General features: G+C 40.9%; 1 protein-coding gene across 41 annotated transcripts in view; it reads left to right on the top strand.

Annotated features, from left to right (window-relative positions):
- Window positions 1-19,543, top strand: part of SRPK2 (SRSF protein kinase 2) — a 228,849-nt gene that overhangs the window by 85,531 nt on the left and 123,775 nt on the right. For 17 of the 41 annotated variants that reach the window (XM_070265402.1, XM_070265393.1, XM_070265391.1 and 14 more), the window contains one exon: window positions 10,392-10,455. The exons of 21 other annotated variants lie outside the window; for them this stretch is intronic. In XM_070265402.1, the coding sequence (XP_070121503.1) occupies window positions 10,418-10,455 (38 nt within the window). In that variant the 5' untranslated portion in view covers window positions 10,392-10,417. Of the gene's footprint in view, window positions 1-10,239; window positions 11,045-19,543 lie in introns of those variants that run through there. 3 more of the 41 variants (XM_070265403.1, XM_014738907.3, XM_070265394.1) reach the window with 2 other exon arrangements.

The following is a 19,543-nucleotide window of genomic DNA, read 5'->3' as shown; positions in this document are numbered from 1 at the left end:
TCATCCTGGCCCAGCCACACACTAGCTCTGGAATCTTTTTTTAAAATGGAGATTGGGGCCATCCTGGTGGCACAGCGGTTAAGTTCACACGTTCTGCTTCTCAGCGGCCCGGGGTTCGCTGGTTTGGATCCCGGGTGCGGACATCCCACCACTTGGCAAAAGCCATGCTGTGGTAGGCGTCCCACGTAAAAAGTGGAGGGAGATGGGCACGGATGTTAGCTCAGGGCCAGTCTTCCTCAGCAAAAAGAGGAGGATTGGCAGCAGATGTTAGCTCAGGGATAATCTTCCTCAAAAAAAAACCCCACAAAAAATGAAAAACAAAGAAAATAAAATGGAGATAAAATTCACATAAATCCCCTTTTTAACCATTTTAAAGTGTACAACTCAGTGGCTTTTAGCACATTTTTATAATGTTGTAAAAACGTTACCTTTATCTAATTCCAGAACATTTTCATCGCCCTAAAAAGAAACTGGTGTGTGTTAGCAGACACTCTCCCTTCCTTCAGCCCCTAGATCTGCTTCCTGTGTCTATAGATTTCCCGGTTCTGGACATTTCATCTAAGTGGAATCATACGCTGTGTGTTTCGTGTCTGGCTTATTGTACTCTCCATAATGTTTTCAAGCTTCATCCGTGTGGTGGCATTCCTCTATGTATGGCTATACCATATTTTGTTTATTCATTCATCAGCTGATAGACATATGGGTTGTTTCCACTTTTTGGTTATTATGCACAACATTATTGTGAACATTTGCGTAGAAGTTTTTGTGTGAACAGTATGAGCAAATGTTTTCATTTCTCTTGGGTGTATACTGAGGAGTGGAATTGTTGGGTCATTTGGTAACTCTTTGCTTAACTTTCTGAATAACTGCCAGATTGTTTTCCAAAGAAGCTGTACCATTTTACATTCCCACCAACCATGCATGAAGGTTCCAAATTCTCCATATCCTTGCCAACACTTGTTACTGTCTTTTTGATTATAGCCATCCTGGTGGATATAAAGGAGTATTTAATTATTGTTTTGATTTGCATTTCCTTAGTGACGAATGATGGTGAGCATCTTTGCATGTGCTTATTGACCATTTGTATTTCTTCTTTGGAGAAATGTCTATTTAAATCCTTTGCCCATTTTTTAACTGGGTTGTTGGTTTTTTAAAATTGTTGAGTTGTGAAAGTTCTTTATATATTCTGAATGCTAGTCCCTTATCAGATATATGATTTACAAAAATTTACTTCCATTTTCTGGATTATCTTTTTGTTTTCTTGATAGTATGTGTCCTTTGATGCACAAAAGTTTTTAATTCTTATGATGTTCAATTTATCAGTTTATTCTTTTATTCCTTGTGCTTTTGGTGTCATATGTAAGAAACTTTGGCCTAATCCAAAATCCTGAAGATTTATACACGTTTCTTTTTAAGTGTTTTATAGTTTTAGCCTTTATATTTAGGTCTTTGATCCATTTTGAGTTAATTTTTGTATTTGGTATGAGGTAGGAATCCGACTTTATTCCTTTGCACATGGATATCCAATTGTCTAGCATCATCTTTTGAAGAGACTGTTATTTTCTCATCTAATGGCCTTGGCACTGTTGCCGAAAATCAGTTGTCTGTAATCTGAGAGTTGATTTCTGGATTCTGGTTCTATTGTGTTGATCTGTATGTCTATCCTTATGCCAGTTTTGCACTGTTTTGATTATTGTAGCTTTGTAGTAAGTTTTGAAATTGAGATGTGTGAGTTCTCCAACTTTGTTCTTCTTTTTTCAAGATTGTTTTGGCTCTTCGGGGTCCCGTGTATTTCCATATGAATTTTAGGGTCAGCTGTCTGTTTCTGCAAAAAAGGCAGTTGGAATTTTGATAGAGATTGTAGGAATCTGTAGATCAGTTTCGAGGGTATTGCCATCTGAACGATAAGAAGTCTTCCAGTCCATAAACACAATATGTCTTTCTGTTTATTTGCGTCTTTAATTTCTTTCAACAATGTTTTATAGTTTTCTGTGTACAAGTCTTTTACTTCCTTGGCTAATTTATTTCTAAGTATTTTATTCTTCTTGATGCTATTGTAAAATGGAAATGTTTAGCTCTGGAATCTTGAGCAAAATTCTTAGACTTTCAAAGCTTCAGTTTCCACGCATGTAAAATGGTGATTATATTAAGTACCTACCTTATCCATTGTGAGGATTAAATGAATTCGTTCATGTCAAGGGTTTAAATAAGCCTGATGGTCAAGCTAAATGTTGGGTATTAGACTGTGACCTCTCTGAGGGAGGGAATTTTGCTTTATGTATTTTTGTCACACCTTCTTCCTCCCTCTGCTCAGGTAGCACCTGGCTCAGTACCTCTCGGCACTGAGGGACTGTAGAAGGCTGGAGAAACTGGACTATATCACATCCATTTCAGTTCCTGAGTTTGAAAGTTAATGTGGATTTGGAGTTAGGGACACTAATTCCTCCTTATTCCATTTTGATACGGCTTCTTTTCTTATACATGCAAATAAGCCTTATACAGTAATTTTGCCACCTCTTAACATAGTGAAGTTTCTTTTTAAGATGGTTGAGTGGGCCTTGGCTTCCTAAAGGAGTTGGAAAGCAGGCTTTCATTTCCTTGGTGAACTCACAGTCCCTTATATGCCAAAATTGTACATGAAATTAAACTGTCTTAATTTAGGACATTGTAAGTCACAATATTACAGAACCAAGTAGTTTCAGTTGTATATTAATATCTAGTATGAAAAACTATTTTTAGGATTATAAAAATACTTCCTTTTTCTAAGTGTTATTCTATGATGTAATTTCTAAAATTCAAATATTGTATTAGAAAAATATACAAATGATACTTACTTAGTAAGTGTAAGATGAGAGAGCTTTAAAACTTGGCCTCGTGGTGAGCAGAGCGTTGGATGTCACCCTGAGGGTAACAGCTCGGTCATCTAAGAACTTGTGTTTCTTCTCCCCGCAGACTCAGGGTAAGAGCACCTTTGTTCTGTTTAGCGGCTGGATTAACTATTAACCATGCTCTGCTGTGGTGAGAAACCTGCAGACCGTTTTCAGGGATTAGTTTCATTATGTTTCATGGCTGGTAGAAGGCAGTGATGGTGAGGCTAATAAAATTAGGCATTTATTTAAACATTTGTATTTTCACACTTTGATTCATTTTTGTATTTACTTGTTCCTGAAATTCCTCAACATCAACATAACCAGACAATGCTAACAAATACTGTACGGAACTGCGAAGTTATGACTGCTCCCTGCGGTGTTAGGATGGGTGATCTGGGGTCTGGGGTTGGTGCAGACGCAGCCCCAGCAGCGGTCTCTTCTCTCTGCTTTCTTGCTTGCTGGCTTCAAGAAGGGGCTGGGTGAGGATGGGAATCCTAATTTGAGGGGATTCACCCACTTTTCTTGCTGGAATTTGGAAATCAGTAACAAACGTTTCCTTTTAAACTAGTATTTCTTTTGGGTTATAAATTGCACTCAGAATAATAATTTAAAAAGTGACAGAAGGAAAAACATTTCCTTTAGTAAATGAAGTTTCTGCTAAGTTCTAAATCAGAAACCTGATGAGCCCGAGACCACCTCCTTGTCCTCCTCCAGTGCCCCTCCTCCCACCCCGCCCAGATGGAGAGATCCGAGCGAGCGCATTGTACCATATTCAGGAGCACAAGTCGTTCTGTTGTGGAGTTGTAGCAGGGGGAAATGTGATACTGGAAAAGGACTACTTTTAAGGAAGGGGGTAGAATTGAGACTTTATCTTGAAAAAGAAAATCAGATTCTGAAAGTGCACTTATTTTATTTAACAAAATTCAAGTTGTAATTGAAAAGTAGTAGTGAGTTTTAGAATGAACACAGAATGTATCGTGTTGGTTGTTTGTGGCATACGTTTTCAGACTGAGATTTATATCATGACATGATTGGATGTGTTTTAAATTATAGCACAGTTATAATGATGGACATTTTTGCAGACTGTTTAAGAGTTTCATTATTTTCCCCGTTAGTCTCTGATAATCAAATAATTGTTGTTCTTGAGACACTTAGTGTGTTATTGTCCGTGTTGATTTTTCTCATCACTGACCAACCTTCCTACCTCCTTTAGTATCCTTACTTGTCGGCGAATTTGCCTGGGATCCTAACATTTCTTTAGTATCTTTTATCAACTTTGTCAAGTGTGTCGTCTCTTGTAGCTGATTTTCACTTTGCCCTTTGTTCTGGATTTGTTTTACTTGAATTGTTGGACCGTGTGACCATAGTGAGAGACTGACCAAGAAGGGGTTTGATGAGTAGGGGTGGAGGCTACTGATGATAAGGGACGGTTGTTTGAATGGTCAGTTCATTAGTGATTTTTTTGTCTGCACAATTTTTGCTTTTGTGTACGTTGTCCTGACAGAGGAGACTTGAAGAGCGCGTGCTGGGATGACACGGACTCTTCTTAGGCTGACTGACCTTCAGGGTGTTGGTCAGTTGGTCCTCAGCCTTCCTGGATGTCCCAGAGCTTACCGTACTCCTGCCCCTTTGTGAAGGCTCTCTCATGTGTCAGTCTCTTGAACTTGGTCACGACCTCAGTGCTTGGTCCCAGATGGTACCATCAGGGATTGACATTTGAGCCAGAAAAGTGTCTGCAGGCCCTCTTTGGCGTTAAAAGGGAGCTCCTTAAAAATACTCTTAGGCTTAAGTTTGAGACACCGAGAGAGAAGGCCATAAGCCTGTATCCTGAGTCGGTAGAATCTGTGAACGTGTGAAATAGAGAGGAGAAGCAGTTAATTGGTAGTGACGGGAGAAATGGAATTAGGGTCAGAGAGGCGTTGATCTGCCAGAATGGTGAAGCGTTAAGGTGGAGAGCAATCCCTCTGAACACTGGTAGCGTAAACTGAGTTTCAGGAGCTGCCCTGCCTTCTGAAGAAGACTCTGGTTCTGAGGCTTATTGAGGCATTTTCCTGTTCTTAACTTCTGATGTTTTCTTGCAGCATTATCCTGTCATCGGAGGTAAGGTGACCACACACCTGTTTTTTGTAGCCTGAAATGGCTCCAAATGTATGTAAGGCAGTAATTTAAAAAAACCCTCCTCATGTGTACCCAAAATAAAATCAGATTTGTGCATGATCATGTAAAGAATTTGTCAAGTGAAAGGAACTTTAGTAAATCTGTCAGAATAACACCCATAGAAAAACGGCAGAGGCCTAAGAATTTAGGTAGAACCACCTGCCTGATTATTATGTCTTACTTAATTTCCACGTCATAAAAGTAAGGGTCCTGTCTGAGCTCATGCTGATGTTGAGTGATCGAAAGGACGCGGGAACGTATCATCTCCAGGGCGTCCCTGTGTTAATCTTACGCTGCTGTTGCCCTGGGATCCTGGGTGGAAGCAGGGCTGCCCAGTGTCCCTCTTAGGCCGGCTGAGTCTTTGAACCCCTCCGTTAGGGGACTTCGCGTTGAGAGCAGTTGTCCGTCGCTGCTCTTCCTGCTCAGGGTTCTTAGAGATTGACTCAGCTCTGGACTCATGGCCCTAAGGGTGCCAGGAGTCCTGGAAAAGTGAAGTGCTGGAGATAGTAGGCCACTAACTGAGGAGTTACACTCGTCGTCTTTCTGTTTTACTCCAATTTGAGTATCTTTTAAAGTGTGAGTATAGTGAGGATAAAAAGGCGTCATGAAGAAGATCTGGTAGGTTGGATGGAAGAGAATGAGCGGGGAAATCTCAGCGAATTAGTTTTTCTTTTTTGGTGTCTAAGGTGATGACTAAGAAGAGTATGTCATAGACCAATCACTTGTTTTAATCAAGAAAGCCGACTATTAGTGATGATTTTAATTGATTGGAGATAGGAGAAAATAGCATTTAAGAAGCTGGTTTAGAAGAAGGCCGGAATGTTCTGCTTGGGTTGCGAGGTCCTTGGAAATTTAGCGATAGATCTAAGAGACAATAATCTTCTGGAGAAGGTGAAGAATGTTGCTGCCACCAGGTGTTTATCATTTTTTCCCGTCGACTTGCTTCTTTATAAATTCATGTGGTTCAGCTAGGTAGTGATCTCTGAGGATCCTTCTAGCTCTGCGGTTGTTTGAATCCCGACTGAGTAACTGTATCTGGAAATGGGTATTTAAGAATAAGGAAACTAACTTAGGTAGATTGTAACTTTAACCCTAACTAGACTAGGACAGGCCACGAAAAAACTAGAACAAGAAAACCGTGAAAGTATCAACAAGTAAATGTGAATTGAAGGGAAAATTCAGGTCCTTGTCCTTAAGGGAGGTATGGTCTCAGAGGGAGTCAGACAAGTAGTGTACGTATTTTAGTAATTCTGTAATGCAAATGTATGTGATTGATCAGAGGGGCAGCGGAGGAGGCCTATATTCTGTCTGGAAAGACGTTAGGGAGGAGGTAATGATTGGGCTGAGATTAGAAAAGTGAGGTGGGTGTGCAGGGAAACTGGCTGTACAGTGGCGTTGCGGGCACATTCTGTGTAAGAAAAGACTCGGTGTGAGAAATTGTGGTGTGTTTGGGGACTCACTGAGTAGAGCTCAGTGTTTCTGGAGCACGAAATATATAAAAAAGGAGAATGGTGGTAATATCCCGAATGAGACAGGAGTACTAGTCTGGGGTCCCTCAAAACTTTCTTCTCGGAGGGGGTGTTGCTGTTCACTGAGGTAAAGACTCTCCCAGGAGACGTTAGATTGAGACATCGATGAGCATGCTGTAGACATTGCGTTCAAGGTGTCTGGGGGTCATCTAGCTGAAAATGCCTAGTAGGGGCTGAAGGATAGATTGTTCTGGGTTGCAGGAGAGAGTATTGGGCTAGACGTTCAGATTTCGTCATCATCATTGCCCTTATGGTTGTGGATGTCAGGGGGTCGGTAGCAGAGTCACTGAGTGAAGAGAGGGTCATGTGAGTGCGACCAGTGTTTAAGGCCTGGGTTAAAGAAGAGGGTCCAGCAAGAAACTCAGAGCCGGGAGGAGAGTCACAGAAACACAAAACATGAAAAACAAAGAAGTATGTCATTCTGTCATGTTATTTACAGAAGTTAAGACAGAATTATGACTAAAAAAAAATCAAATTAACCATAGTTTTAGATATGCTTATTCAAACTGCACAGGTACCGCTCACTCATGTTCTTTGTGAAATAAGGAAGTGTGGCCTTTTATACTCATTGGCCTGAACGTATAAGTGGAGGAGGTGGATGGTTGTATACATACGTATTTATACGGTTGTAAGACTGCTGCTTTGGAAGAACCACAGAGTGGTGGAGAAGAGAGCAATTTAGAATTCTGGGAATGGGATGGGGTGTAAAGGTTTTAAAATGGGACCTATAAAAATAGACTGGATCTCTTCCTCAATTCATAGACCAACGTAAATTCTAGAAGAGTCCAAGATTTACTTGTAAAATAAAATTATAAAGCATCTTGGAAGAAAATAGGATGTTGATTTAAAAAATTTTAGTGTGGGGGAAGTTGGAGTTTAACAGGAAGACCATGATTCATAAAGGAAAAGATTGGTGGGCTTGGTTTCAGAAAAATAAAGTGCAGGATCCCAGATAGTGTGAATAAAATAGAAAAACAGCCAACTAATTTGGGGGAAATATTTGCAGTGTGTGAGAGTGTCCTAAGTGTGGTCCTAGTAGGAGGTGACTCAGGTGACCAGAGGTTCAAGAGATGACGATGAGACTGTTGAGGAGACCAAGGTGCTTAGCCAACGGTTTTCGAAGTCGTGTCAAGATGAACGTCACATCCCCCAGGTTATGGCAGGTATTGCGGTGGAATGAAACGCAGTGACAGGGCTTCTGGAGTTCTTAATGCGTGTGGGGAATAATCAGCCCCATGGATGGTTTGACAAGGAGGAGTAGAGAGTAGCATGGATGGAGTACGTGGGTTTCAGAGGATACAATATTAACATGGCATTTGTGAACACTGTGGAACCTTTTACTCCTTTTACAGCTATAAACAAATCTGAAGGTTTGAAGAAAATGATGTTTGGAAGCCTTTTCATGTATTGTGTGAAACCTTTTTATTTTTTTAATTTAAAGATTTTCTTTCTTTCTTTCTTTATTTCCTTTTTCTCCCCAAAGCCCGCCAGTACATAGTTGTATATTCTTAGTTGTGGGTCCTTCTAGTTGTGGCATGTGGGACGCTGCCTCAGCGTGGTTTGATGAGCGGTGCCATGTCCGCGCCCAGGATTCGAACTGACGAAACACTGGGCCGCCTGCAGCGGAGCGTGCGAACTTAACCACTCGGCCACGGGGCCAGCCCCCTGTGTGAAACCTTTTTGATTTGGAGCACTGAAAGTCACCAGCCAGAAAATAGTTTAGTCTTTAACTTGTCTTTCTGATGTTTGTAAGATGGCCATCAATTCCATTAGAGCCGTGTAGCTGAATCTTGGGTTTTTCAGTTTAAGACAGATTTTATATAGATACATTGGGTGTGAACTTTCATCCTTTTGGAATGAAAAATTGCCGCAATGAAGAAGAATTCAAGTGTAACCTTGTTTCTGAAATGAGTAGCTGAGAAACTGAGAATAATTCTCTAAATAGGGAGACTGAGATAGAGATTAAAGTTAAATTCCCACGTATAATAAAACTATGGTCCTGACAAGGTGGATGTTGGGGTTGGTAGTAAGAGGGAGAAGATGGGTTAGAACCATGGAGAAGCCATGGAAAATAGGGTAGACCTAGTGCGCCTCACTGACTCATTCAACAAACATTTATTTCGGATTGCTATCTTTTGCTGGGCACCACCTAGCAAATTCTCACCTTGTAGGCAGAGAGGGCCTACTGTGTGCCAGGCACCATACCACGTGACTTTCGTGGATATTTAATTAAATCCCCACAGCAGCCCTTTGCCTAGGAATTATTATCGCCATCTTGTAGGAGAGGAGACGGAGGCTTAGGGAGTTGGAGTAATTTCCCCAAGGTCACATGGCTGTTCAGATGATGGGGGAGCCTGCTTTCAGTGCGGGGCTGCTTGGGGCAGAGCGTGGCTCTTAAACACCCTGCTCCATTGGAACGGCGGGAGGGCCTTGCTGAGCGTTGGCCATGGCGCCAGGGCCGGGCTCTGTTACCCACTTGAGAATCCTCAAGGTAAGTGTCATTGTCACCGTCTCAGTGAACCCCTGTGCTGTGTGCCCCCCCAGTGGTTAGGTAGTTTGGCTACAGACTCTGGTAGGTTTTATCCCCTCCTCAGATAGCCATGCCGGTTTTATAATGCCCATCAGATGAAGCTGTAAGCTTAAGCAATTTGGAAGACTATTCTTCTCTGGGTCCATTGTATTTTACACAACTAATTTTTATTCCTTTTTTCTTTGCGTCTTCTCATATTCCTGTAATTTCTATAATCAGAATCCTTAAAAATTAAATTTGTTTTACCCTTAAAAAAAGCAACTATTGAGGTCTACTTTGAAATCCTGAGACTGCCTATAGCATCACTGTTTTTTATTTTAGTATGTGGACTTTTTATTATGACTAGGAAAACAGCTTTACATGTGAAATAGTCCAGGTGATAGGACCACGTCAGTTTTATTCATGTAAAATTATATACGTTGGGTTAGTCATCAGTATTTTAAAGGCAATATGTTAATTTTTTTCTTTGCCCTCTCCCTCTTATTTTTACCTCTCCTTCTCTTTTGGTCTATTACCATTTTTTCCGAATCAGTATCAGCAGTTACTCTTTTAATTAGATTGGATTGGCGCTTAGATTTCTGTTGTAGATGGCCTTGCCAGTCCTATCCTAAAAGGACAAGTATATTATCTGCTCGGTAACTGGGTGTTGCTGTTCACTTGTGCTGTACTGCGAAGGAGGAGGGGAAAATTAAGGTGTAAAATGGAAGTCTTTTTCTAAAGGAGTTAGGAAGTAGATTTAAAATATATCTTTAATTAAAGACAGTCAAGAAATTATAATAAAGGTTAAGAAATTTTTAATCTATAAATTGGGCTTCTGGTTTAATATTTCATTCTTAAATGACAAAAATGATTCACTGAGCCATATTTTTCAGGGCTGGTGAAATAGAAGTAGCCAAGGGTTGCATGTCTGGTTCATTACAGCCTGTAACTTTATTACCCGGGCTTCTCAAATTCTCTAGTATATTGAATCCAGTTGTTAGCATCTGTAGTTTATATTTTAATCTCCTGTATTTGCAATCTGCCCGTAGAGCCGTGCCAGCTCTACCTTAAGAAAGAAAACACCCCTCACTTAGAGGCGATGGTACTTCCTGCTTTCATAAACAGTCATGTGCATAGTTTAGCAAGGCCTGGTGCCTCTGGAGCTTTCCCCTTTATAGCACCATTGAATCCCAGTCCTGACAGAAGTGCTGCGAATCTTGTGGCCTCGTTTTGAACAAAAGGGATTAGAGAAGAAAAATCTCTTGATATAAGGCTTGAAAGCAAGGACAGGCAATCTCGGTTGTGAATATTTTCTGATTTTTCCAGAAATCAAGCAGAAGATTGAGCTGCTGATGTCAGTTAACTCTGAGAAGTCGTCCTCTTCAGAAAGGTACAGCTCCATCTCTTGCATGAACAATTAATGGTGTAGCATTGCTAAGAAGCAAACCAGGACATATTTGTTTCCTTGTCAAGTTTGCTGTATAACGTATTGTACTGCATGCCGGTCATTGTGCTGTATTGAAGATGTATATTTGGGCAAACTGTTCTGCTTTTGCAAAGGGTAATTGATTTTTTAAAAAATAGTGAAGCTTAATCAGCTGCAGCATGCACACCATAACACAGCAGACTGCTGGTTCATGTGTGACAGCTGTTGAAGGCTTTAAAAAATAATTTACTTAGCTAAAAAGCAAACAAAAATCTTGCTTTCTTTACAGAAATACTAATATTAGATTTTCTTGCTGCATTTTGAGGTTTTTGCTACAAGAAATTACCAACGTTATTTGTAAGGTCTAGGTTAAAAATACTTGGCTTTTGGTTCTAATACATATTTTTCTTATGTGGAAAGGGAGTGCCATTTGTAAATAGCTTAAGAATTGCAAACCCACAGATTAGTCACATTCTGAAAGAGATGATGCCTCTTCAAGTCTGTGCTAGGAAATGGAACAGTCACTGCATGCAGTAATGGTTCATGCCTGCAGGTAAGGACAAAATGACTCAGAAGTATTTTTAAAGCACTTATTTTATCTGTCAATCAAATGATTATACCTGTAAGGAGATATTTCCTTAAAATGGCTATTTTACTTAATAAGTGGAATTAAGGTATTTTTATCTCAAGTCATAAATAAGGCTGTAGTTGCCTATTTTGATATGTAAATATTGAGTTCACTTGTGTTTACCAAAATTGTATATACTACATAATGTTTTAAATTGAGGTTTGGGGCATACAGTTGATGCTTACCTTTCTCTTGGTTATCTAATAGTTTATACTTAATGCTGATATTTTGTGTTTAAGATGTGTTGATTTATCTTTTCCATGGTTAGTTTTCAGGGTTATCTTTTTTCTTCATAGATTTAATGTTTAGGAAAATATTATGGAGAAATAATTTTGGAGTTAAGGAATGATACAGGAAAAACATGGGAAAAAAATATGAGGTGAAGAACCTGGTGTGGTGAAATGGATTTAATTGAAGTCCACCGGTGTGTGGAGGACGCGATCTGACGGCAGAATGGTGACATTAAATCCATCGATTAGTATAATTGGGGGAAAGGCTCCTGGCTGTAATTTAGGGCATTACAAATAAGGAAGATGTTACTGCTTTCGTTAGGGATTGAAAACAGAACAATTTATTCACATTCGTGTTTATTTCTGTGTAGCTTCTAACTTCTGGTTTGTGGCTAGCCATCCGATTTTAAACAGTCTGTTTGCTGAGATGAAAAACAATCTTCCTCCTTGTGAATGTTCTGCCGGTAAAATGGTGGTAATGGGAAGGGGAGAGGGTGGCAGTGTAAACAGGGAACGGTCCGGTGCCGACTGTAACGTTAGAGTTTTGTTACGAGGAAGAGCATTCTTAATGGGATGACAGCGATAATTGTGTGAGCTTTTTTGAATAGCATGTATTCTCTATTGATAAATTGAGGGTTGAACAGAATGGATGAATTTATTGAGAAACAAGAATGGGTGAGGTTTTTCTGCTTAAATGTACAATCTTGTAAGGAAAGATTCTAAAATATTTCGGTGATTACATTTAGTAATGCTACTACTGCTACTGCTAATTATTATTATTTTGCCTGAGCTCCTGTTGTTAAATTTGATGGAAAGGAAGGATGCATGTGCTCGTGATTTTGAAGTTTAGAAATCAGCCACAATGCTTATGACAACTTCACACACACGGGTTTCCCAGAGCCTGCTTGCTTTGTTATTCTTTCGGGGGTGCTTAGATGTATGGCAGTTGTGATATGTTGACTTAATGGGTCATAAATGCAGCTTATGGGTCAGCCAACACTTTGCAAACATAGAAGTTGTTTCATTAATTAAAATATATTAAAAATAGAAGTTATACTTTTTTTCTCCTCTTTTTTAAAGGCATACAGTGATGAATAGTCAAATCATTTGTCTTTTCAATATGTTTGGGAGAACTTGAAAAACAGGAATCTGAAGTTAAAAAAAAATTCATGGCCTAGTAACACTACATCCTGCCCAGAAATTTAATAGCCTATAGTGTCATGTAGTGTTACTGTCATATTCTTCAATTCCTTGTTCACCTGTCACTTAAATTTTAAAAGCCTTTGACTGTTTTTTAATTCAAGTTAGTTGTTTGAGGCATGGCTCGAGTCTTAAAGATATTTGGAATTTGCCTATGGTCAGAATTCCCCTGTGTTTATTGGTGGAAAGGATGAAGAAACCCTGTCTTCTTTCTTTAAAGAGGGGAGAAGCTACTTGTTTGTAAGAAACCAGAAGTTATCATTTGCCATAATTAATTTTGTTCACTGTCTGCAGTATAGAATGATCTTTTGCTATTTCAAGACACGAGTGGAGAAGCTGCTCTTCTGAGAATAAGATATGGTAGCTAAACAGTGAGGTGATGTCCCTAATCATTGTTCCATCTCGTATTTTTAACTGTCTTAATGGGAATTGCTAGTCTAGTGACAGCTAGTATTAGTTGAATTAATTTTTGTTCAGACAACTTTATATAATGGGAAAAATGAAACCAAAAATTAACTTATTTTTGTAGGCTCCTAAGGATCCTTCATTGAAAAATACACACATGATTTGAAGTCATATTATAATGGAATTTTGAAGGTTGTTTTGGGGCCTAAATTAGAAAATGTATTTTCTTAACAGGTCTCAATACCACCTTGAAATGTAAGGTATTTTTTACCTTTAACAGCAGAATGCCATCTTATGGGGGAGGCGTGGAACACTTCAGTTCAGAATGGCTGACTCATGTGACAAAAACCAACGGGCTGACAGAAAGTTACAGTTAATTTTTTGGTTTTATGTTTTGGGAGAGAGGGAAAAATGTCAACTTGCTTAACTTTTAAATTAAAGGCAGAGAACATTATTGAATGAATAAAAAAATTAACGATGCCTGATTTGTATGTTATTATTGCCTTTTAAAAGGAAAGACATGTCCCTTGCAAGAGAGTGCCCTTCTGCAGATTTTAGGAGTAAATCCTACTACAGGTGTTTTCTTTTCAGTTGAATGCCTGTGGAATGGATGAATGTGTTCCTCTTCAACGTGGTAGGGACAGGGCCAGGCACAGTTTACTTCCTCATCTACCCCCTTTAATGCAAAAAATAAATAAATAAATCAGTGATTGTTTATTTGATGCAAGAACTGGGTTTCCAGGTTTTGGTTTTTTTCTTGCCATTTCCTAGCTAGAACACCCTGAGATTTGGAAATTTATAAGGTAGAGTGGGTGGGGAAGAGGAGTAATAATATCAATAATAGCTGGAAAAAAGGCAGTAATTTATTAAACGTTCCGATGCCAGTTCTGAGTGAGGAGAGTCTGTGTGTGCACAGACACCAGGAGTGGCTGTGGGTGGACTCCTCGACAGGCCGGCCCAGGAAGATCCCGAGTGAGCAGAGCCACTTGGCTCTACTGGAATGTTTGTCAGACCGTGTTGCTCCTTCTTCAGTGAACTCGTGAACAGAATTGGACAGTTCTTGATCAGTAAGGAGGAGCTGGGCCCAGAGTGCTCAGAGTTGTGGTTCCCAGTCTGTCTGGGCTGACTCCAGGGAGGGCTGAGGAGTTTGCAAGGTGAGGGCCTGAGCATCTGCATTCATGCTAAGCGTTGCCCACATCTGCTGCTTGCTGTTAAATGTAAATGGGTGTTGTAATGAATAAGACTGCAGTCAGTGAAAGTTTACTAAATAGCACTACCTATTAGGTTTGCAGTTTTCTCAGGGAACACACACTAAAAGGATCACTTCCTGTTGTGTATGTGTGTGTTTGACATGTTTTGGTGTTAAAAAGGGGTCCTGATGCTGGAATAGCTAAGAAGCACTAGCCTAGGTCATTCGCATCCCACATAGTTAGCACACACTTGAATTCACACATTGCAAGCTACCTTTTGCAGAAGAAAGAGAAGGAGAAAGTATCATAAAAACGTTTATGTTGTGGCCTATGTGCCACCAATGCTGTGTCAGCAGGACTGGTGAGACGTGGTAGAGATTGTGTGTCCTTCTGTCTGAGGGCATTTGAAACACATGAAGAACCTGTACTATTTTTGTGTGTATTTTAATTCCTTTTCTTATTTTGGAACCTCTTAAATGAAGAGGAAAAAGGGCATATGATAATGATGCGTGGTTGCAGAAAGCAAAAGGAGAAGCCTGGAAGAATAAGGAGAATGGAAGGGAGAAAATAAAAAAATAAGGGTGGGCCCAGGTGAAGAGAGAAGGCGGTAAAGGATATTCGGTGGGAAAGGATCCAGGACCAGGGTGTGTTTGATTTTCTCTTTGGTTGAGTATATTTTTGCCCGTGTCTCTGTGGTGAGCTAGGAGTAGTCATGGGAAGAGAGCCACGTGTTATAAAGGGTTCTCTCAGTGTACCCCCTCCTCCCCCTCCCCTTCCAGCTCAGAGGGCAGGGCAGACAGTTACTGGTACCTGGTTTTCCCTTTTCCACCCGTCAGTCTGCCGCCCTCGGGCCTGTCTCTGTAATTGCCGGATGGATAGGTGTGCTTGAGATGTCTTTTCCCTGAGTGGCGACATGCCATGACAGTGGCTGATTGTGTTGTGATCCCCTCTGCTCAATCCTTCTGCTTTCTTTTGTTTTTACTTAATTTTTAGTAATATTTTTATTGAAGATCTATATGAGAAAGTACATAGATCATAGATTACTATGAAATCCAGTTTGTAGAGTTCTTTTCTTTTATAGTTTATGTTTTGTGTGTTGTATCTAAGAAATCCTTGCCAAGCCCAGAGTCACTAAGATTTTCTGCTAGGTTTGCTTATGGGAGTTTTTGCCTCATTCAAATATTTAAGACTGGGATTCATTTGGGTTTTAGCGTTAAGGTGTAAAGATTGAGATTATTTCCACGTGTGACTGTTGGTTCTTGCGTCTGATTTTGAACATTCTCTGTGAATAGAAACCCTCCTCCCTTGGTCTGTCTTCTCCCAACCTTTCCCGCGTGCGACGCACCCATGTTTCCGTGTGCAGTTGTAGTTGATTCGGTCTCATTGTTGTACGGTCGTCACTTTATGAATACACCTCACTTGACTTCTCCGTTCTGCTATTGATGAGCGTGTGGGATGTGGGCAGTTGGTGGCTGTTAGGAATCGTGCTGCCGTCAGCATTTGTCTACGTGTCTTGGTGAATGAACCTGTGCACGTGTTTCTGCTGTGTATTCTGATGCAACTGCTGGGCTGTGGTGGAGGTTGCCAATTTTCCGAAGTGAATGTGCCAGTCTGCACTCCCACCAGCTGTGCTCCAGGTCCTTGCCAGCTTGGTTCTGTATATTCTCTCTCCCGTCCTTCCCTTCCCATTTCTTTCCTTTCCCTCCTCCTCTCTCTCTCAGCGTGCTGGTGGGTGTGCCGTGTGACCCAGGGTTTGAACCTGTTGGAGGAGCATTAGAAGCGGATAGGGGCCTCTCAGTGCGGACTTTCAGGAAGGAGAGCAGAATTAGAAGTTTAGACCAAACGGGAACCATAGGTTGTTGTCCTCGCAGGCACTGCTCTCTGCTGACGGATTCTCAGCTGGCTAGGTCCTGGAAGCCACAGTCACAGTTTAGACTTGGTTTCAGCAGCAACAGCATTCTCCCGGTCAAACCTTAGCAGAGGCCCGTCCTGTAAAACTTGTAGAGAGAAGCCCTGGCTGGACCCGGGGGTCGCCAGGGCCTCAGTTCTCCGTGCTCCTGAGCCGTCTGCCCCTGAGAGCCCTCCAGGGCTCCAGTCCCCTCTCCTTCAAAACCCTGGAGCTGGGTAGGCCACCTGAGGTCTGAGCAGGAAATCAGGACATTTCTGATATGTTCCAAGTGTGAAATTTTATATTGTTCATAGACTCTAAAATTTTTATACCGTATAAATAAAAGTGTAGTGTTATCTTTTAATTTGTTTAAAACAAAAAGCCTGGACAGTTAATTTTCTGAGCTTCCTGCCTGTTGGTCATCGTTTATTTGGTCTGGATGCAGTTAACTGCTAAGTTATTTTGTTTGCTATTAGTTTAAGCTCTGATTCTGTCTGCTGACTCCTCTTCATGGGGCCGCCACGTTCCAGCAGAGCAAACGTTTCAGAACATGGGTCTGCTCAGGTCGGCCACTGCGCTTGAAGACCCAACCTCGTCTTCCGTTGTTGGCATGAGGGTCAGCCCTGTATCTGGGCCAGTGAGCACCCACGCTCTCCAGCCCGGTCTCAGGCTCCTTTGACTTCGTCACGCTCCTCCCGCCTCGCTGTTCTGCTGCTCCCGTCCCTGCCATCCTGAGGACGCCCTGCCTGGGTCAAATTACGCCTGTTATAGCCCGCACAGAACCATGTACCTCTCCTTTGTAGCATTTGTCACAGCTGCTGTTTGACGGTGGAGAGTATCAGTGACATTTGTTCTACTTACTGGTTAACTTACTGTTACCCCAACTTAAGAACTTAAACATAGGCGTGCTTTCATCGCAACACGTTTTTAGTCCGTAGCATCATTTGCAGCTTGCACACGGTGAACTTTGTGGGAAACTTCTTTAGTATAGGGAGCCATCTATTTCCATGGTGTTGGCCCAGATTAATAAATTATAGCCATATAAAGTCATACATCATCGCTTATATATAGTCAATTATAGCCAGAAGCTAATTTAACTCTTATAAAGTGTCAAGGTTACAAATCTTAGGTTTTCCCATCATCATAAAAGTGCACAGTTTATTATTACATATGTCTTTTATTTTGCATACATTTGTTTTAATGTAAAATGGAAATGAAAGTAAATCTGAACAACTTTCCATCTCTGCCAAACCAGGAACATCAAATCCTAGCCATTTATTTCTCAAATGTTGATATTTTATGTCACTTTGGTGCTTTTTGTCGTAGTTGTACTCCTTCTTGTGCTTTTTACTGAATATTATGCTTTTTAATTTTTAACTGTGGTCAAATACACATAAAAATTTGTAATGCTTTTTAAATGTTAGTTTTTTTAAAAAGAAATCTTTGTAGCCCTACCAGAACTGGAGAACCGGTATCATTTGCCTTTAAAAACAATGATTATTAAACTCCGTCTAGATTCTGTTGTCTGATAAAGGCTTCAGGCCTGAGCCATATGCTCCCTCTGTTTACCAGGGAAATTAAATTGACCAGTGTCGTAAAGCGGCTTAAATATGTTTAGCACCAGAGTGAGACTTGCTCTGTGCTGTCCTCAGATAGATTGAAAGAAGTTTGGGAAGGAGTAACTTGCTCAGTATGGGACTCACTGTAATTCCGTCCAAGTCCCCAGTGTCACCTAAGGCCATTTTGTTGTGTATGAGCAGTGGCACTTCCTCTTCTCTTTGGGAACCCCCCTCCCACCCAATGGTAGATCAGGGAAGTTTTGAACAAATGTGAGCAGCTATTACAAGAATAACAATGGCAACAATAAAAAATAACTCTATTTTTAACAATCATGTTGCAGATTCCCTTTGTAGCAGAATTCTTTCTGTACCAGTGGCTGGAAGAAATGAGGACGGATTTTAGTATAGGTTACGTCTGTTATCCATCTATCGTTTGTCCATCCGTCTCACATTTATCAGCAGCTGCGATCCCCTAGCCACATGGTGATTTGGAAATCAGGGTGCTACAAAGGCAGCATAGGATCTTTACAGAAGCAGCTGTGGTGGGTGGCTGACCCCGACCTGAGTTGGTCAGTTTCTTAGGCATGCAGTGCTGAGCACTATGTCGTGGGCCACTCTGCGCTGGGAGGCCCTTGGCACTCTTTGAAAGAATTACAAAAAATAACCAATAACTGCATTTTTGGGGACCTTACATTAAGACTAGAGTGGCAGTGATGGGATTACAAACACAATTGCCTACCAAAGGCCACTGTAAATGAGTGATGAGGGCCAGGTGGGCACTCTAGGAAACCGGAGGGCACAACCCTATCAGAAGAGGCGGCCGCTGACCGGCGCTTGCTGCCGTGTTGAAATGCAGGCCAGGGTTTGCCAGCTCTTGTGAGAAGTTGAAAATTTGGTTTTTATGTCAGATCTTTCTTATTTTAAATGATGGCACAAATTAAAAAACAAAACAGAAACTTGTACCAGCCTTAGAAAAATGTATCTTCCGTCTAAATTCAGCTCCTGGTAAGTGTTTTTCTTCCGTGCGGTAGCACTTTGATTCACAATTTGTGACCGCAGACCTGTGCAGGCTTCTTGTAGAGGGTTTTCAAATCCTCTGAGTACTAGGCGTTATCTGTAGGTTGAAGGCACACAAGTCAAACTGTTGTCATGCAAAGGGGTGTATGTCTGGGTTTTTCTGATGTTTTAAATATGCAGAAACCCTGGTGGTCACTGCTCTAACTGCCACGTACGGGGATTCAAAATTCAGTAAGATGTCACCTATTTGGAGTGGGAAGGGCCCCTGAAAGATGTGCGTTTCTCACACTGCAAAGTTGTTACGTTCAATCACTTATTCTACAAATATTTATTAAGTACCCACTATGGTGGAACGTAAACCTTAATAAATAGTCTGAAAATTACAGAGGGAGAACAGTGTTCTCGCGCTCAATGCCATCTTGTCCTTTTTCTCCTTTCCGTTTTCCTTATTTCTTTCCCCTCTTCACCCACACCTCTCCCCACGAAAAAGATTTTGAGGCTAGTTAGAAGAACATCTACAATTCAATGGAAAGAGGGTGAGAGAAAATGCAGGTCAGGTGGAGGGTGGTTACTATGGAGGATGGTCGGAGGCACACCCAGGCGGGTGGCGTTTGCTGTGCACCTACTAGCGGTGACCGACAAATTTGGCTTGAAGTTTCCTGACACCCAAATAAAGAAGAAGAGTAACATTGCTCTTACTATCGATAAGGAGAAAGTATACTAGTTTCCTCAGGAGAATCAAACCTTTCCTCTGACGTAATTATGATGGTGATTATTTATCCTAACCTTTTTCACATATCTCAGAAGATTTATTCATTTTAGAAAATTCAGATAAAAAGAACACCAGAAGCACTATACTTTTATCATTAAAGGTCCGTCACCATTATTAATTTTTTGTTTTTTAGTGGAAGTAGACTATAAAAATCAGGCAGACA

This window comes from Equus caballus, chromosome 4, assembly GCF_041296265.1.
Source record: "Equus caballus isolate H_3958 breed thoroughbred chromosome 4, TB-T2T, whole genome shotgun sequence".
In the NCBI taxonomy this organism is placed as follows: Eukaryota; Metazoa; Chordata; class Mammalia; order Perissodactyla; family Equidae; genus Equus; species Equus caballus.
The sequence above is the reverse complement of the archived record's forward strand: the minus strand, read 5'-3'. Positions and strand labels throughout refer to the sequence as shown.